This window comes from Bicyclus anynana, chromosome 10 (assembly GCF_947172395.1).
Source record: "Bicyclus anynana chromosome 10, ilBicAnyn1.1, whole genome shotgun sequence".
NCBI classification, from domain to species: Eukaryota; Metazoa; Arthropoda; class Insecta; order Lepidoptera; family Nymphalidae; genus Bicyclus; species Bicyclus anynana.
This window is the reverse complement of record NC_069092.1, coordinates 863,819-881,725: the sequence shown is the minus strand read 5'-3', so window position 1 is coordinate 881,725 and position 17,907 is coordinate 863,819. Positions and strand designations below refer to the sequence as shown.

The 17,907-nt window shown below is 35.5% G+C and overlaps 1 protein-coding gene across 2 annotated transcripts in view; it reads right to left on the bottom strand.

The window, feature by feature from the left end:
- LOC112047908 (synaptic vesicle glycoprotein 2C) overlaps window positions 1–17,907 on the bottom strand; it is a 29,584-nt gene continuing 11,677 nt past the window's right edge. For both annotated transcript variants that reach the window (XM_024085202.2, XM_024085204.2), the window contains exons 3-11: window positions 10,247–10,408; window positions 8,677–8,839; window positions 7,151–7,272; window positions 4,874–5,118; window positions 4,275–4,438; window positions 3,955–4,087; window positions 3,248–3,531; window positions 2,402–2,529; window positions 1–1,824 (exon numbers count right to left, since the gene is read on the bottom strand). In XM_024085202.2, the coding sequence (XP_023940970.1) occupies window positions 1,721–1,824; window positions 2,402–2,529; window positions 3,248–3,531; window positions 3,955–4,087; window positions 4,275–4,438; window positions 4,874–5,118; window positions 7,151–7,272; window positions 8,677–8,839; window positions 10,247–10,408 (1,505 nt within the window). In that variant the 3' untranslated portion in view covers window positions 1–1,720. The remainder of the gene's footprint in view (window positions 1,825–2,401; window positions 2,530–3,247; window positions 3,532–3,954; window positions 4,088–4,274; window positions 4,439–4,873; window positions 5,119–7,150; window positions 7,273–8,676; window positions 8,840–10,246; window positions 10,409–17,907) is intronic.

Sequence of the window (17,907 nt, the reverse complement as noted above, 5' to 3'; positions counted from 1 at the left end):
TTGTATCTTAATTGTTTATTTTTCTTAAAAATATTATGTACACTTCTATATAACTTATCATCTACACAAATTATCACAGTTTGTCATTATTCATTAAGACTTGCGCATACTTAAGCGTTTGCGTTTGCGTTCAAGACTTCATCTCGTGTCCTACCAATCACAAGCTAGCGAGGACGCACTGACGCACTTTGCGATTGGTACGAACTTAATAAAACGCAAACGAGATTCAATGTGCGCAAGGCTTTTATAGTAAGGGCCTGTTATAGCCAGACCTTACTTATTTTATAATTAAGTTGAACGTATATCCTCAGACCAATTATAGAAGGACCTGTATCGCACTCATAGTCACGAACAATATTTTCTGTCATTTTCTGAGGAAAACGAGCTTAGATTTGGTATATATCTTATACTAAGCTGGAAGTTTTTGCCCGTTTTTTATACAATTCAATTACACAAAAAGGTATTTTTACGGAGCTCTTTAACCGACGAACACGATTACAACTATTTAACATCGATTCTATAGAGACGATAGATCGATCATAGATCGTTGATCATATACTTTGACAGAAAAGTAACGTCTAGCGAGGCAGGTCCTATACAATAATTGGTCTGAGCGTATATCCCATTTCTATACCATGTGTAGCCTATGGTCCTACCATAGGTAATTGATGAGAACGATGATAATGGAAATAGATTTTACTCTGGATTAACACATAGGCTACTTTTCATCCCGGATAAATCTATGGTTCCCGAGGGATTTGTGAAAAAATAAATTTCACGTGGTCAAAGTCGCGGGCGTCCGCTAGTTTTATTTATATATTCTTCGGAATAACATGTCCCCAGACAATAGGATAGGTGACACTTTTTTAAAATGGTCTATAATTGTTCATAACGTTTTACTAGATTGAAAAAAAATTATCATATTTTTTTGAGACGTGAACACATAAGAATTATTGCCCAGCAGGTAGCCACAGACATTTAAAGTCCTTTTCATGAAAGAAATCCCCCAGACGCGGTGCTAATGTCTTAATGGCGCTCATCGTTATTTGGTAAATGGCGGTCTTATTGTCATTTGTGTAAGGCGCTGTCAGTTTTAGTTCAGGTTTTAGCTGCAGGACTTCTTTCATGAAAAGGATTCTAATAGGGAATTTGAAAAATTAAATATAAAAAAATCGTATAGTACATGGAACATGTATACTCTTAGATATATTAACAAAAATAATATAACTAAATCTAAAATTAAAAATAAACTAAAATTATACCTATATCATCTTTAGAGTAGCTTGTATGTATATGTATGTACATAATTTATTTATCTACTTTTCTAATATGTACAATAAAATTCTACTTACGATCATTACTTGCTATCAAGTGAATATTATGCATTTTTAACTTACGAGTATTCAAGAAAAATCTAAACAAAAAATAAACTTAAACGGATTTTGCCGACCTGTTCAAAAAAGCTCATGAGAAATAGATGTTCATCCAATGATATTTTATACTATAGATACACTACGTGCCTGCAAAATCGCCGCAAAAATGCGACTAAATGAAATTAAGACAATGAGCCACCATTCGTCGCCCGAGTTTCGATGCGTTAACATATCTGATATTATAAAATCTTTGGGTTCATTATACGTAAACGTACAATTCCTATACATCATATAAACTGTAGGAATTCTCGAGAATATCCGAGAATACTCAACTACATGATATGCACTCATACAGGTTCATGGGTTTGGTGTTGAGTCACTTCTGTCTTCTGTTTTTCGAGGGAGGGAGCATTCTTCTTGGCCGGCAGAGTGAGACAGCATAATGAACACACTGGAACAAGAGAGAGGGGAACATTCGCAATTAAACTGTACCCTTTAGACTTCCGGGTTGACAAATAGTCAACTGACGTTTCAAAAGTGCTTGTAAACTGAGCTTTCTTTAAATAAATGAATTTTGAATTTTTTTGACTATAAATGGAGAATTCTTAGCCCAGATCTAGTCAATTCAACTCCTAAATGAACCCAACTTGAAAATTTATTACAATGAATGACAAGCAGGGCATTTGTTATAAATATTTGGTAAAAATGCAGTGCGACAAAATTGATTTACCTCCCAATAAATTTATTTTATTTCTTTCAACTAGCTTAGTATTATTATGTAACAAACAAGGCTAAAACTATCCTTTGACAAAATACTAATATACCCAATAATAAAAAAGTATTTTTAATGTATTTAAAGGGCGGCAAAAAATATCTTTGCCCAGAGCGGCAAAATTGCTGGGTCGGCCTCTGATGTTATAGGAATACCGGAATAGATACACCCTGATACACACGCATATTACATTAAGTGAAGTATTGCTCTGAGATTTGATCAGGCAGTTAATTATAAGGCTGTTTGTGACAGTTACCTATGACAATGGCGCCGAAGAGGTAGAAGCTGGCGCCGCAGTTGACGGTGAGGAACAGGCCGATGAGGTTGGAGCCCACCATGGAGCCCACGCGGCCCATCATCATCGACAGGCACACTGCCATCGCCCTGCATAACAAAACATCATTTAAATAAAACTATAAAATGACAATTTGGATCATCTTTTGCCTTTGACCTTTGCTTATTTATCAACCAGTAGCCCATTGGCATGTCGATTCTCTTTCTACGATCGCAAATGCTTCGAAAACTAGAAAAATGTATGGGAATGACATTTGCTATCGATAGATCACGTGATCACGTTTTCGAAGCGTTTGGGATCGTAGAAAGAGAATCGTCGTGCCATATGACTACAGGGACAGCCTCTTTGATCAATCAATCAATCATCGTTTATTTGCTCAAAGCATGTAAAAAGATGACAAAAAATATTTTGACTTGAAGGGCGTGCAAATTTCAAAATATACTAAGCTATATTACTGAGAAATTAAATCACCATTTTACAATAATTAAAACATTTAACATCTGATAGAAGCCTTGTAGTAGGATCATTATAGTTATAGTCCTTTACATCAAGACAACCCATGCATAATCTAGAGATATAGTTAACATCATATCATTCAAAAATAATAGTAATGAATAAAAAAAATAATAAATTATGAAATTCAAACTTTGACTGGCCCATTAGGGGCAGACCTAATCTATACTTTTTTGTACGTTCACAAGTTAATCTCTACAGCAACGAGTCGGATAACCCTTTGGAGGTCTAAAGGGTTGAAAAGGGGTTGAAGTTTTTTCAATAAAAATCGTTCAGGTTTAAAAAAATACTCACCTATATTTAGTAGGGAATAGTTCCACGGTCACAGCGTTCGTGAGTCCAATACACGCGCCGCACATTTGGAAAATTGCGAACAGAGCCACCGCCAGCTGCTGGTTAGAGGCGTGGTGGGCTGCGATCCCACATAACCCCGTACTGGCTAGCAGCACCACCAGGATCAGCTTCTTGCCCAGGAAGTCCACGAGGAAGCCCACCATGATGTACATGGAGCAGAACACCAGCCCCGTGTAGATCGACATCTCGAAGGTTGCTGTGTTCATGGTGTCGTCGCATTTGATCTAAAAAATATTTACAAAAATCAGATGTGAACTAGATTTTGTGACAAAATTGCATATTATCTTTAGAGAGTTATATTTATTGAGAGTTGAGGTCTATAAAGTAAAGGATAAAAACTGAAAAGAAAAGAAAAGGCTGGAAAGGTAATCATAATCCTCGTCATGTCAAGTCAAGTTTATTGCTGAAATTTGGTCTTTTGTAGGGACTTTCAAATACAACTGTCTTGAGCTGTCTGCAACCTTACGATTCGTTTAATGTTGGCAGTCCACCTAGTGAGGGATCGATAGAGACACTACCATATTGTCCAAATAAATTAATTGTGATAAATTTCGGTCTGGAAGGTTAAGTACTGTTTAGAAATGTTTCAGCTGTTTGTGTAGGTTGAAGAATAATCTTTCATCTTTTATAATATCAACATTTCGTACCAGTGTTCCATTAGAAGCGCTGGCCTTGTTGGCCTGATTGGCATCCAGCACGTCGCATATCCTGGTCTCCGCGCCCTCGTGGTTTGCGAGCGAGTTCAAGATCGTTGGGAACCAGATGTAGAAGCCGTTAGTACTGAAACATAACACTCTTATATATCCACTGGAAAAAACAATTATTTTAACGAGTTTTATGGAATGGAATCTATCTTGATTATTTTTATAACATTTTTTAATTAACTGAACTTCTGCCAGCGAGTCATTATTCACCTATTTAAATAACTATTTTAGCTCAGAAACCTTGCTCATTATATTTTACTTACGTAGCAAATATTCCGAATTGTACGAAGCAGGTGAGACAGGTCCACGGCAGTAAGGGAGAGCGGAACAGAGGGGCTGTCTGGTCTCGCATTGATGCGAAGATGGCAGCCAAACCCTTGCTGTCCTTGGGCTTGGTGTTGTGAGCTTCTGATACTAAGGTTTTAACCTGAAATATAAAAACACTAGTTAGGCTAGTAATAATTCAACACAATACTCGACCTGAATAATCAGTTCAACTGTTTGTCTCGTTGGACAACCTCAAAATCAAAATGTTGAGCTGTTCTTTCTGAAACATTCTAGGTCATATGTGTATGACATTAGAGAATATGTTGAGTGAGCCGTCGACCCTGATCATTATCTTTAACCACTGCTGTCATGGTATAGGAAGTTATCACCACCAACTTGCATTAGAGAAGCGAACCCAAGGGCCACATCCTATAAGGAGGGACGCCTGGTTCTGGCTCTAGTCCTTTGTATTGTGTGCCGTTATTATAGGCTGATAATGATATATCTGTTAATTTACACAAAATAATCCTTTCTAGAAGGAATTCATGTCGAACTATAAGTATTGCAGAGTAACAAAAAATAGTAAATCACTTACCGGATAAGTATCCTCAGGTAATCTTCTGTTAACTGCATAAATCTTCCTCAGCACAACTAAACATTCTTCCGACTGCCCCGAAGCGTTTAAGAACTTGGGACTTTCCGGGGCGATGAGTAGGAACAGGGTGCCAAGAATGAATGGCAGCGTGCATGCCACTATCAAAAGTCTCCAAGGACGGTATGCGATTCCCAGGAAAGGCACTGGGAGAGAGAACTCCAGAGGGAGAATCAACCAGGATATCGCTGCAACAAGAGAAAAACATTATTATCAGTCATATTGCACTAGATATCATAATTATCAAGCTATTTTATTACATGGCCAAGTCTTCCGCTTTACAGGAGACTAGCTGACGCCACGCGGTTTCGCCCGCGTGGTTCCCGTTCCCGTAAGAATATGGGGATAATATCTAGCCTATAGCCTTCCTAGATAAATGGACTATCTAACACTGAAAGAATTTTTCAAATCGGACCAGTAGTTCTTGAGATTAGCGCGTTCAATCAATCAAACAAACAAACTCTTCAGCTTTATAATATTAGTATAGATGGGATACGGAGCTACAACCACCACCACGCTGTCCCAATGCAGGTAGGCGAGCTTATGGTTATAATGTAAAATTCTTATAGATCCACTATCAAGTGTGACAGATAATGACTAGGCGGCGCCAGAAAATTAGTTACATTGATAGATTTGTTTGAATAATCAAGGTCTGGATTATGCAATATCAATAGCAATCTGATCATTTATACGTGCACTACTCATAGAAATAACTTCTTTATTCTTTATATTTATGCACATAATTTGTATTATATAATTCAATCAATGTGGTTAATCAATACTCCTACGTTGCAAGGTAATTATAATAATAACTATCTTTACTATTGGATCACCCGCATGATTCAGCCTATCGATCTTGTTCTATCTCAGCTCAATGTAAAGTTTCAACGTACACTCGTTAACCACTACTAGCAGACCCCGACTTCGCCTGCGTGGAATCCTTCTATGAATGCGTAATATCCCACCATACACAATTCTGTTATATATTAGAGGGATTAGGAAGTGTTCTTTGATTAATAAAGCACACAAAATGTTGACAAAACTTTTTAATCGTATTTTTCCAGTTACTGATCAATTTCGGCCTGGGGGAGGGTCTCACTGGGAGGTACTCTTAGCATTCAAAATAATTTTCTTACTTCTCGATCAAATTGGAATAAATTCCAATTCTGGAAATTGTGCCCTTATTTTACAGAATCTTAGTTCTTATAATCTTCAAGGTTCTTTCACGAAGTACTATGACAATTTAGCATGCAGACATATTCATTTCATAATTTTATAATAGCGTTTTTAACACGTGTATACAATCAAGCCATAATATGATATATGTAGTAAAATAAAATGGGCGCACTGTGCAATTAATTCTCCTGCATATTAACGATATGATTATGTCGGTAATGTTGTATAAGGTATAATTTAAGGAAAATCCCTGACTATAACATTGTTTATAATGTATGTACATATAAACTGATTGATTATTTTTACTGAACGGAACAGACAGAACAGACAGATGAAAGTATAAAACAATCAGAACAGCTTTGCTATTTCAGCAAAGCTGTTCTGATTGTTTTATACTTTCATTAGCATTTTTGAAGCTTCTGCTATCGGTTCAAAAGGTATCGGTACAAATCTATAATAGCTATGCAATATATCATCATTATCAGCCTTTTAAATGGTGAACCATTTAAAAGGCTGATAATGATGACAGACCCACCTCGCAAGTTCAGTGGGTCTCTAATATCCACCATAAATTCAAAATTCGAAATTCATTTATTTTACTTAGGCTTAGTTTACAAGCACTTTTAAAACGTCATGATTTAATTTAATGGTAGTAAATAAAGTCGGAAACTTAAAATTAAAGTTACGAAGGTTCCAAATGCGCCTTGGCCGAGAATATGATGCTCTTATGGTTATAACATGTGACTCTTTAACAATCATTACAAGAAAATAACAATGGTCTTGACCGTCATCTTAACTCTCCGAGACGGGGGTGTGAGCTGAGATTTGTATTGAATTAATACTTCAGTACTTCATAACCTAACCCCTGAGCTCGTGATTCAAATCGTCATAGTCTAACCACTGCGCCACGAAGCATACGAGTAGGTACATATATTTCTGGTTTCTATTAAACACGTTTTGTTTGACGCAAAAAGTCATGCGTCAAGAACCGATGCGAACATTCTAGAATGGGCCGGCTGATAAGAAAAACAAAAGGTTCAATACCTGGTAGGACGACGGTTCCGATGCCGACAAACGAGGAGCCGAAGGCCACCATCTTGTCTCGGTGCCGCAGGTTGGTGAACTCGCCCAGGAAGGTGTACACGACTGCCGACGGACCAGACATGCTGCAAACGTTAATTATTTAATTAACTACTAGCCAAGTTAATGACGGCGTCCGTGGCGCAGTGGTATGCGCGGTGGACTTACAAGACGGAGGATTTCGATCCCCAGCTGAGCCGATTAATGTTTTCCTAATTGGTACAGGTCTGGCTGGTGGTAGACATCGAGCGTTACCACACTACCGGCAAAGATTTAGCATTCTGGTACTATGTCGTGTATAAACCGAAAAAGATGTGGATTTTCATCCTATTCCTAACAACTTAGCCCGCTTCCATCTACCTCATCATTGCTTCCGAACAGGCAAGATTGCAGACAAGCGCAAACCTATTCTAAAAAGGAAAAATAGTTTTACTACACCAATGTGATGGTTTTACGACACCATAAAAGAATGTAGTTTTTGGTTGATTACTTACAACGTTTTGAATTTTATTTCCTATTTAGGTGTGATAGTTTTCCTTTCAACAACATTATAATAGGTACTTCAATAAATTGTAGGCAGTGGATTTTTATATCTATGAAGTTGTATTCCACTTTTGACAATGTGTTTTAACTTTTAAGATAAAATTTATTTGTTATTTTCTTCCAATGTGGAATGAATCTCTGACATTTCTAATTTTACCACCTAATTGTAGAGATTGATGCTTTAAATTTTCTCTATATTCTATTTACTATCTTATTAGTTAGGTTAATAAACTTTGTGTTTAACAACAAATCATACGATCAGCGACATTTGACTGATTGGCACCATTAATTAAAATAACACTTGATACACTTTATACGCTTGGAATACAATGTAACGAGGCAGGTAGTGATTCATCAGTTAGTATTTTGCAATTAGAAACAAACTAACATAATATTAATAAAGAAATAACTACTAGATATGAAGAAACAGAGAAAAAAAATGGGAAGGCAAAGGCTCATACAAATAGGTTCAGTAATTTATTGTCATGAAATAAAAAATAGATGGAACATTAAAACCGTATCATAACAGCATGGTTATTTTTAGAATCGTATAATACAAAACTACCGGTCGTACACATGAGGTATGGAACGTAAGCAATTTAGTAAAAAAAACTAATTATACCTACTAAAGATGTTAATAGAAACAAAGTTAGGGAAACTTGAATATTTTTGTTAAAAAACTGATATGACTTCCTCTACGATGCATAGAATCAAAGAATGAATGATTTGATACAAATTGCTGTTTAGTCTCTTTTTTTAACTTGTGAACGGATTACCGATTTTTTTTGTTTTAGTTAATACAATGATGGTTTAAAAACAAACAATAGAATCACAAAGAAATAGTCAAAAAATTGAGACAATCGATGTTGGTAATTTAGTATGGACACGTTAATTGTTTTATAAGGTAGTACGAAGTTCAAAAGTTCAGCATGTAGGATCCAACTTACAAAATAGAGGAGCAGAAAGAGAGAAGACCGAAGGAGATGATGTCCGGCGCCAAGCTGGCCAGCACAGAGAAGACCGCGGAGATCATCATAGAGAAGAGCATGACGAAACGGCGTCCACGCGTGTCAGCCAGCCAGCCCCAGAAGTATGACGTGAGGATGATAGCTGGAAAGAAGTATTTGTGAGTGAGAACACTGCGACGGCGGAAAGAGAAATATTTTTTTATTGTTCGAATCAGAAAAAAAAAACTGCTTCAAATGGTCTGGGTCACGACGACACTCTACGACGCATAGTTATAAAATTAATATTAGAAAACCATAGGTTTTAACTTGAATGCCTGCTTTCGAAAAGGTTGTAATTAAAAAAAAATGTAATAACTTTCACAATGTCGATTACAATAAAAATATTTTAGTTTACTTGATGTATATATAATAAGAGATAAATTTCATTAATTTACAACATTAAGTTGGACAGCCTTAGTTCAAGTATTGTTGCTCACAACGTTTTTGTTTTCCTTAAAAAAATGCCTTTGAACCAGCTCCATAGTACCATTACAACGTTTTAACGTTCTGTAAAAATAGTTCAAAATGTCGTAGTCAACAAAATTTTGACAAATAATAGTTAGAATGAGATTTCAGTGTTGACTGATATTTAGAAAAAAATAACATGTCTATTATCTAAAAATCGTGAGTGTAAGTTAACAAACATGCTATGATTTTTTGAAAGAAACTGAAAACGTTTTTTTGGCTCTGGTGAACACTTTCGTTTTTGTGGATAACTACAATTTCGCTTTTTTACTGTCGACAGGAAGAAAAGGTAATGTGTGTAGAGACATCCTCATCACGGTGCATTGAAGAGCCAGGATACATTCCTAACACCAAATAATGATCTGAATCTTTTACATTACCTATTGTAAATTGGTTAATTACACTTAGTCCTACCACACCTTTCCAATGCAAGATGACGATCATGAGGTAAATAGGATAGGGGAAGAGGTATATTTGTCTGCGCAACGACCACTATCGAGTAAATGTCATGATAATGACCGGAACCATTGTCTAACGTGGTTTCCAGAGCACGGGAGCACACTACTGACTTCCTGAATTTTGGTTACAACTGAGAATTTTTTGTTAGAAAAGGAAACTCAATGATGTATCGCCTAACCTACTCGTGCACAGGGTAACCACAGCGCCAACCAGGCTATCAGGTACTACTTACCATCATCATCATTATCAACCCATATTCGGCTCACTACTGAGCTCGAGTCTTCTCTCAGAATGACAGGGGTTAGGCCTTAGTCCACCACGCTGGCCCAATGCGGATTGGCGGACTTCACACTCGCAGAGAATTAAGAAAAATTCTCTGGAATGCAGGTTTCCTCACGATTCCTTCACCGTTTGAGACGTGATATTTAATTTCTTAAAATGCACATAACTGAAAAGTTGGAGGTGCATGCCCCGGGCCCGATTCGAACCCACACCCTCCGGAATCGGAGGCAGAGGTCATATCCACTGGGTTATCAAAGCTCTTATATGGCTACCTAAAACTCTGTTAAGAGACCAAACTAAATACCAAGGAAGGGGATGGCCGCGAGCCAGCCGCGCTGCGTGAGGGTCAGCTCCAGGTCGCACTGCGCGGCCGGCATCACGTACCCCATCACCAGGCTCTGCATGATGACGCCCATGAGGATCAGCCCGCTCAGCAGCATGTGCAGGATGTTGTATATTCCAAATCCTGGAAACAACAGGAGAACAGCCTAAAGTCTAAAGGGTAAATTTCAATTTCAATTTCAAAGCCTTTATTATTCCTTACATTATTACATTAAACAAGTTTTTCAATTAATAAGAGTAACAGTTTTAATTTTATTTCTATGTTAGTATATTGTTAGTGTATCTGTTTTAAGTTTAGTATGTTAGTAAGTTAGTCTTATTTCTAATTAATAAAATCTATTTAACTAGTAAGGACCCCTCATTGGGTATAGGCCTCCTCCAGCCGATACCTAAAGGTTAAATAGAATTTTTCAATTATCATGTTGTTCATGTAGTAGTTTTTTAAACGTCAGTTTGTCTAGTGACTCAACTCTAACTTAGCTTGGAAGGAAGAGTTTTTTTTTATTACACTATAGGCTAGCAATGACTCCAATCACGATTAAGCGAAAATGCAGACTAAGGTGGAACACACTCGCCTAGAAGGTAGCGACTTTCACTATTAACTTGATGATCATACTGTGGCTTGTAGGTGGTAAAGAGATCTGAAATTGGAAGTTTATTCCTCAACTTCGCAGTGTGAATCACGGACGAATAACCAAGACGCTTTAATACGAGACCAAGTCATCGACTACATAAAGAGAGCAGATTACTGCGATGCCTAGTAGTTTTATGGTAGAAGGGTGATGGAGGAAATAGATCGACAAGTTCCGAAGCACACTCTACAAAGTAAATCAACCAGAAGAGCCAACGAGGCAGTATTTAATAAATATATTCCCAATAAATAGAACAACAGGGACTTTGTATTTAATGAGAAAAGCACATATATTTTTAGAAACGAAACGATTAAATCAGACTATAAACACCCGTTGCATCATGTATCATTTTAAAAGTATGTTTTCATTGCAATTAAGTTGTAAGATACACAATGACAAGCAATAAATATAAGATAAAGTCTTCGTATCTTGTTAATTATTGCGATGTATTTTTTCAGTCGATGCCTTTGTTAATGATATTATAATAATAAATGAACAGGGTGTCCGATTTGAGCATTAAACATTTAAATAGATTCATACTTTTACTTCATGCTTTGAGTTGTTGAGTCGATTTGAATAATAAATTCAAAATCTTGAATTTTTGGCAAACGTAAAATTAATAACAACTTGGAATTTTCTACATAAGCACTAAACTTCTTTTTTAATTTCCTTGTGAGTTGATGTTTATTTTTTATCCCATTTTTTAACTTATACATTGTTTTTGTTAATAATTTGACAATGTCTAATAGAAAATTGGTAATATTATAAAGCCTCAGCCATAAGTGATGTCCTTAACATGATTTCTAATTCAACTAATTTGTAGAATTAGGTACTATCTGCTACTCTATAAAAACTGTAGTAGTTTTTTAAACATCCTGTGTAAGATTATTTATAATTATTTTATTTATTAACATTATCTTCCATGTACAGCTATTATTACTTGTATTATTGTGTTCCAATATGTTTGATAACTTGAACGGACTGTAGATATCATTATGCCTTTCTGTTTATGCAAATAAAAAAAAAAACAGCCAAATAAAATACCTCTTTGATTGACATTTTTATCCGATTATTAGTAGAATGTTTTTTATAGATGTCCGCATCTTAAAACGACTATTTGAGGAGACAAAAAAATTACAGTTCTATTTTCCTTCTTTGGTATGGTTCAGTAATAAAGGCCTATTTAATATGATTATTTGGAGGTAATAACGGGAATATAGCGATATAAAAATTGTAATGTCATAAAAGTTTTAACAAAAATCTACCCCTAAAGGGTTTAAAAGGGGTTAAACTTTTTTAAACATACATTTTGTCTTGAGTTTAATTTTTGTTAGATGATTAGTGGAATATTTATTATATATAAGACATGCGAAAATATAAATAGTAGGGAATGAAAAAGGGACGAAGTCGTGGGCGTCCGCTAAACAGTAGAACAGAGAACTATGGCATAATTATTAAAATAGGATTAAAAAAAGACATTTTTAAACCGCGAATTTAGAGTCTAAAATTTGAAGTGTCAAAATGTACTGCCAAGCGGAATATAAAGTAAAAAAAAACCTGAACATTAAACAGAATAAAGGTATTTACTACTTAATTAATAACTGGTCGCTAACAACAAATAAAGTATGATGAAATTAATTCCTTTTGTAACTCATAGTGTAATTACATAATTACTTACTTATATAGTTATTTATTCGCTTATGTGATTAGAATGCGTTTGTTTTATTAGTTTATGCGTAAAAAATATTAACGGTTGTTTATATGAGATTGTATTTTTGATTGATAACAAAATATCTTTAACTTCTTGTAGTTTATATATATGTATTATATTATTGTATTATAGTATACAAACATCGGGAAAAATAAATAATTACGTGGTAACAAATTAATTTTAATTAGATAATTACATAAACTCAAGGATTTTGTCAAAAAACTGTAGTAATCTTGTTATAACGTAAAAGATTACACAGACGATAATAATACTGCATAAAATAAAACTAAATATAGAAAGATTTTAGTAAACTAGTTATAATTTCATATAAAAGAGTAGAATAGGGTGTAGGGTTCTAACCTCAAAGTAAACTTATTCAGGTAAATCAGCTTTAACCGATTTGTCCGTTTTATTTTATGAGAACCCGTTATTTTAATTCAAAAACAATATCAAGAAATATAAAATTCGTTTCACTCGCTTTGTTCCAGTTCCCATGGAAAATATAGCCTGTGACATTAAATAATAACAAGGCTTTTTAGTTGTAAAAGAATTTTCAAAATCGGTTTAGTACATTCCAAGATTGCCCCCTACAACACTACAAACTTTACCTCTTTATAATAATATAGATTTATTTATATGATGCAAATTTTAATATTTAATTTTTTAATTTTAATTTAAATAAATCTATACTAATATTATAAAGCTGAAGAGTTTGTTTGTTTGATTGATTAAACGCGATAATCTCAGAAACTACTGGTCCGATTTAAAAAAATATTTCAGTGTTAGATAGCCCATTTTTCGAGGAAGGCTATAGGCTATATTTTATACCCGTATTCTTTTGGGAACGGGAACCATGCGGGTGAAACCGCGCGGCATCTACTAGTAAGATTATATAAGATCTAATTTCTGATACATGTTGTTTTTTCTAAGCAATAGTGGGGTTTCCCACAGCAAATATTTGTAACACAATAACGTACTATAAACAGCAGTAATCAGCAGTTAAGGCTTTTTAATACTACGCCAACAACATACGCAAAACAAGATTACTTGAATTACACTTAGAATTATGCCGACTACGTCATTTATTAGTTTGTTTATATACTCGCTTGTGTAGAAATTCCCCGTTCATTCTTGGCTTGAGGTTATTCTTGTGGGGAAAACTGAAACTGGAGGGGAATCTGGAATCTTTGGTCGGTAGTAGGTTTTAAGGATCTAGACCCTCAACCGTCCAATCTTTAACGGTGTTTTTCGAAGGGTTGCTGCGAAGCTAAGTGACTGTCGACAAGATTTCTCATATATTGTGCAGGGAAAAATAATTATAATAACAAAAAATGTGCATTAAACTTGGTTTGGTTGTGGGTCTTGGGAGGCTGCTGGAATCACACCTCCGTAACAGATGGATATTCTGGATGGGGAGTGACGGACAAAAAGAGCGGCGGTGCTGAGTGGTGTGCCTCAGGGATCAGTCTTGAGGCCGATTCTTTGGAATATAAAAAATCCGAACTCTAGAAACCTGCCTTCCTACCTTCTAAGGCCACCACGATCTAAAGTCCTTTCTAACTCTTCATCTTCTTCCTTCGGCGCTACAACGCTATGTGGGTTTTCCTCAACCACTTTTCTTGTTTATTCTTATTATTTATTTATTTTTTCCTTTGTAGCGTATGTCGATATTGGAATTCGCAAACGTAAAATAATTTCTTATTCCATGTTCAGTGGTTAGTCCAACATGGTTTAGTTTACAAGTATTTTTAGTATCTTTAAGTATTGAGCAGGGGAAGGTAGTTCGTTGCAATGCTTGTTGATGTAGATGTAGAGTTTAATGTAGAGCTTCATAGAGCTGGTTTCGGAGACATGTGCGAGTTTATAGTGGTTTTATTTTCTTTGAATGTTTGGCGAATATTAGCTTCAAGTTTTTGTTTGCTTCTGTAATCTCTCACTTCTGGATTCTCCTGGCTAGTTTTGGCTCTATGGTTGTTGTTATCCAATAACATTATTTTATCAAATTTCATATTTAATGTTTTCTCCTTACTCTCTCTTTAAAATTAAATTCGCTCTGCAACTTTCTTAAATTTTAGAGGACCTTTGCAGTAGTTCCTTTCTAAGTCATTCAGATTCAAGATGAATTCCATGTCAGATATGGTACTTAGAGCAATGTCGACAAATTCGCGGGCCAAAGTTAGTGCAATAGTAATATTACATAACGAATAGGTCCCTTCACCTTAGCCCACTGTGAACAAGATAAAAAACTAATCAACTTGCAAAAAATACGCAAAGTGGAACGAAGCATGTTATTGTGAAAAAACAGCAAACTCATGCACACTAATTTAAGATCTATTATTTTTTGGTGCAATAAGGATATTGTGTTTCTATATAATTGTGTCTCTTTTACCTATCCTCCTTACTTTAACCTATTTTTAATGACTAATAGATAAATATAAACACAGTTCATCATTGTCACCCCTTATTCGGCGCGCTAATTAATTTTAACGCACTAAAACATCGATTACCTATATAGACGTATTTGTATAAACACGTTAGATCGTGATCATACTTTTGACAAAGGGGTAACGTCTAGCTAGGCAGGTCCTATTTTAATTAGTCTGAGGTTTAGACCCAAAGGTTTAAGCAAATCATGCCCACATGTAATGGGTGCAAGAATATCGGATAGAAGCAGGCGTTACTTTGCGGAAGTTCATCATGATTATATAATGATTTATTTATTTTGCTATCATCCGCGAAAATTCGGCGAAATGTTGACTCTACAACGTGCAATTGGAAAAGAAAAAGACTTTTGCAATTGCACGTTGTAGAGTCAACATCTCCTGAGGATGCTCCGGTTTCGGGGTGAAACGTACGTAGAGAGTATTTTGTCGGACCTGGGTGACGTTGTCGCATGGGTTCGCCGAATTTTCGCGGATGATAGCAAAATAAATAAATCATTATATAATGCAAGAATATCGGCAACGATTCAATATTTTCATACTGTTACTATCGCGTTAAAGTAAACGCGAATTTATATGGAATTGAAACAGTTGTGGAGTAGTGCCACTAGATGGCGCTGTTTCAATTCCTTAGAAATTCGCGTTAACGTTAACGCGACCGTCACAGTATGAAACTGCCACTAGGCCCTCAGACTTATCCTTTGCTTAATCGCAGTTTAGAACCTAAGATCTTATGATACGCAGACGATAAACTATAAGACGCAGCCAACGGAGCAAACAGTACTATTATGTACTTTAGGTTAAAATGTATTATTGTTATTTTAACCCCGAGATAATTATTTGGCAAGTCTGTGGAATTATACCGCGTGCGATAACAATGCAGACCAATTGTGAAGCTTTACCTATGAAACTATAACAAAGTTGTTTATTAAAAGCATGAAAGTTTGTATAAATGTCTGTTTGGATGTTTATTAATCTTTAACGCCGCAACTACTGAACCGATTTGGCGGATATGTGGAATGGAAATAGATTTTACTCTGGATTAACACATAGGCTACTTTAATCCTGGGAAAATCCACGGTTCGTCGGTAGTGTATTTATATTACATAAATGTTTAATAACACAAAACGAAGATTTTCTTTGCATTTTCGGAACTTAAATCAAAATCTTAGAATAAAAAATGCATTTTTGATACCATTATTGTTACAAAACCACATAAAAATCGAATTAGCAGTTTTTGGAGACAAATGGCGATATTGGTTTTCGCATACATCCCCTAACTCTAAACGCATATACATGTATACTATCTGCTTCTTCATGAGTAATCATGTCTTGTATTGCATGATATTAATACATAATAGTGTTGCTAATAAACCAACCCCTGTAGCCAAGTGGCACGTCAATTCTCTTTCTACGATCGCTAACGCTTCGAAAACTAGAAAAATGTATAGGAATGACAGATCGTGATCACGTGACTTGTCGATAGCAAATGTCATTCCCATACATTATTATAGTTTTCGAAGCGTTAGCGATCGTAGAAAGAGAATCGATGTGCCACTTGACTACATGGGCAGCCCAGATACAGAGCCCACAGGTTAGAGATAGGCGTTAACCTAACGTAACTGTTAGTTAATAGTAAGCTCTAAACAACAGATAAGACCACACCACCTACTCGTAAGCCCTCATCCGCACGAGAGATTTTTAACGTACGCTAACAAAGCGTTCAAACAACAAATGCATTCCCAAGTATATGTTCATACGACAGCGTTTTTAAAACGCGACGCTTTTTGCAAGCATTTTCAATTTTGGGCGTTGGAAATAGACCTTCATTTAACTTTATACTATACTAGCGGACGCCCGCGACTTCGTCCGCGACGAAATTAGTGTAAGCTTTCAAGACCTATTTCACTACTTTAGGGTTTGAATTTTATAGTTTTTTTTATCCCATTATATTTCGTTTTTTTTATGATTTATGAATAATTTTTTAAAACTGTAACTCTAAAAATGAAGGACTTTCCATACAAACTTTCAACCCCCTATCCCACCCCCTTATTATTTAATTTTCGCAATAAAAAGTATCCTATAACCTTATTACTGTATTATGGTTTTAAAGCATGCCAAATTTCATTTGAATTCATTCAGTAGTTTCTGCGTGATGTCCTAATAACAAAAAAACACGGACAGACAGACAAAAATCGAAAAAAAATATTTTTAGCTTCAGTGGCTCATATAATGCCCCCCAACAAAAATTTTCAAAATATCTTCAATGTACAGAATGTACGAAATGTACAGAAGTCGTATTATAAGTATAGATTCAAAATGGCGCTGGCTTTCTTTATGCCACGCTAACGTTTGTTGTTACAAATGGTATAAGTGAAATCTCAAATTTCGAAGAAATTTATAGAAATCGACTAGTTTTATTATATGCATAGACTTGATCGCTTTTTTTAACGTCCGTTAGAAAAACTCTCGTGCGAATGGGAGCTTACAGTCACAACAGTATACTGTCACGCGAAGATCCGCAGGGGACAGCGTGAATCGACGGGGGGTCAGCTCGATGTGATGTTATTAATAGCGTTATTAACTTCCACAATCTGTCGGGTCATCAATAATAATGTAAACCGTGTGTTTTGATAAATGCACTTAAGTAGTTTATCTTTATAGTATCTATGTTTGGGGGCAAATGTCTATATTATCGACGGTTGACGGAAAATTATGATTAGATTGTGTGATATTGAGGGTAGGTAGGAACATCTCCTCATTAAGACCTCATTAAGATTTGTGTCCGCTTCAATATCATTAGCAACGATTTTGTACTATTGGATATGTTACGTGCCTA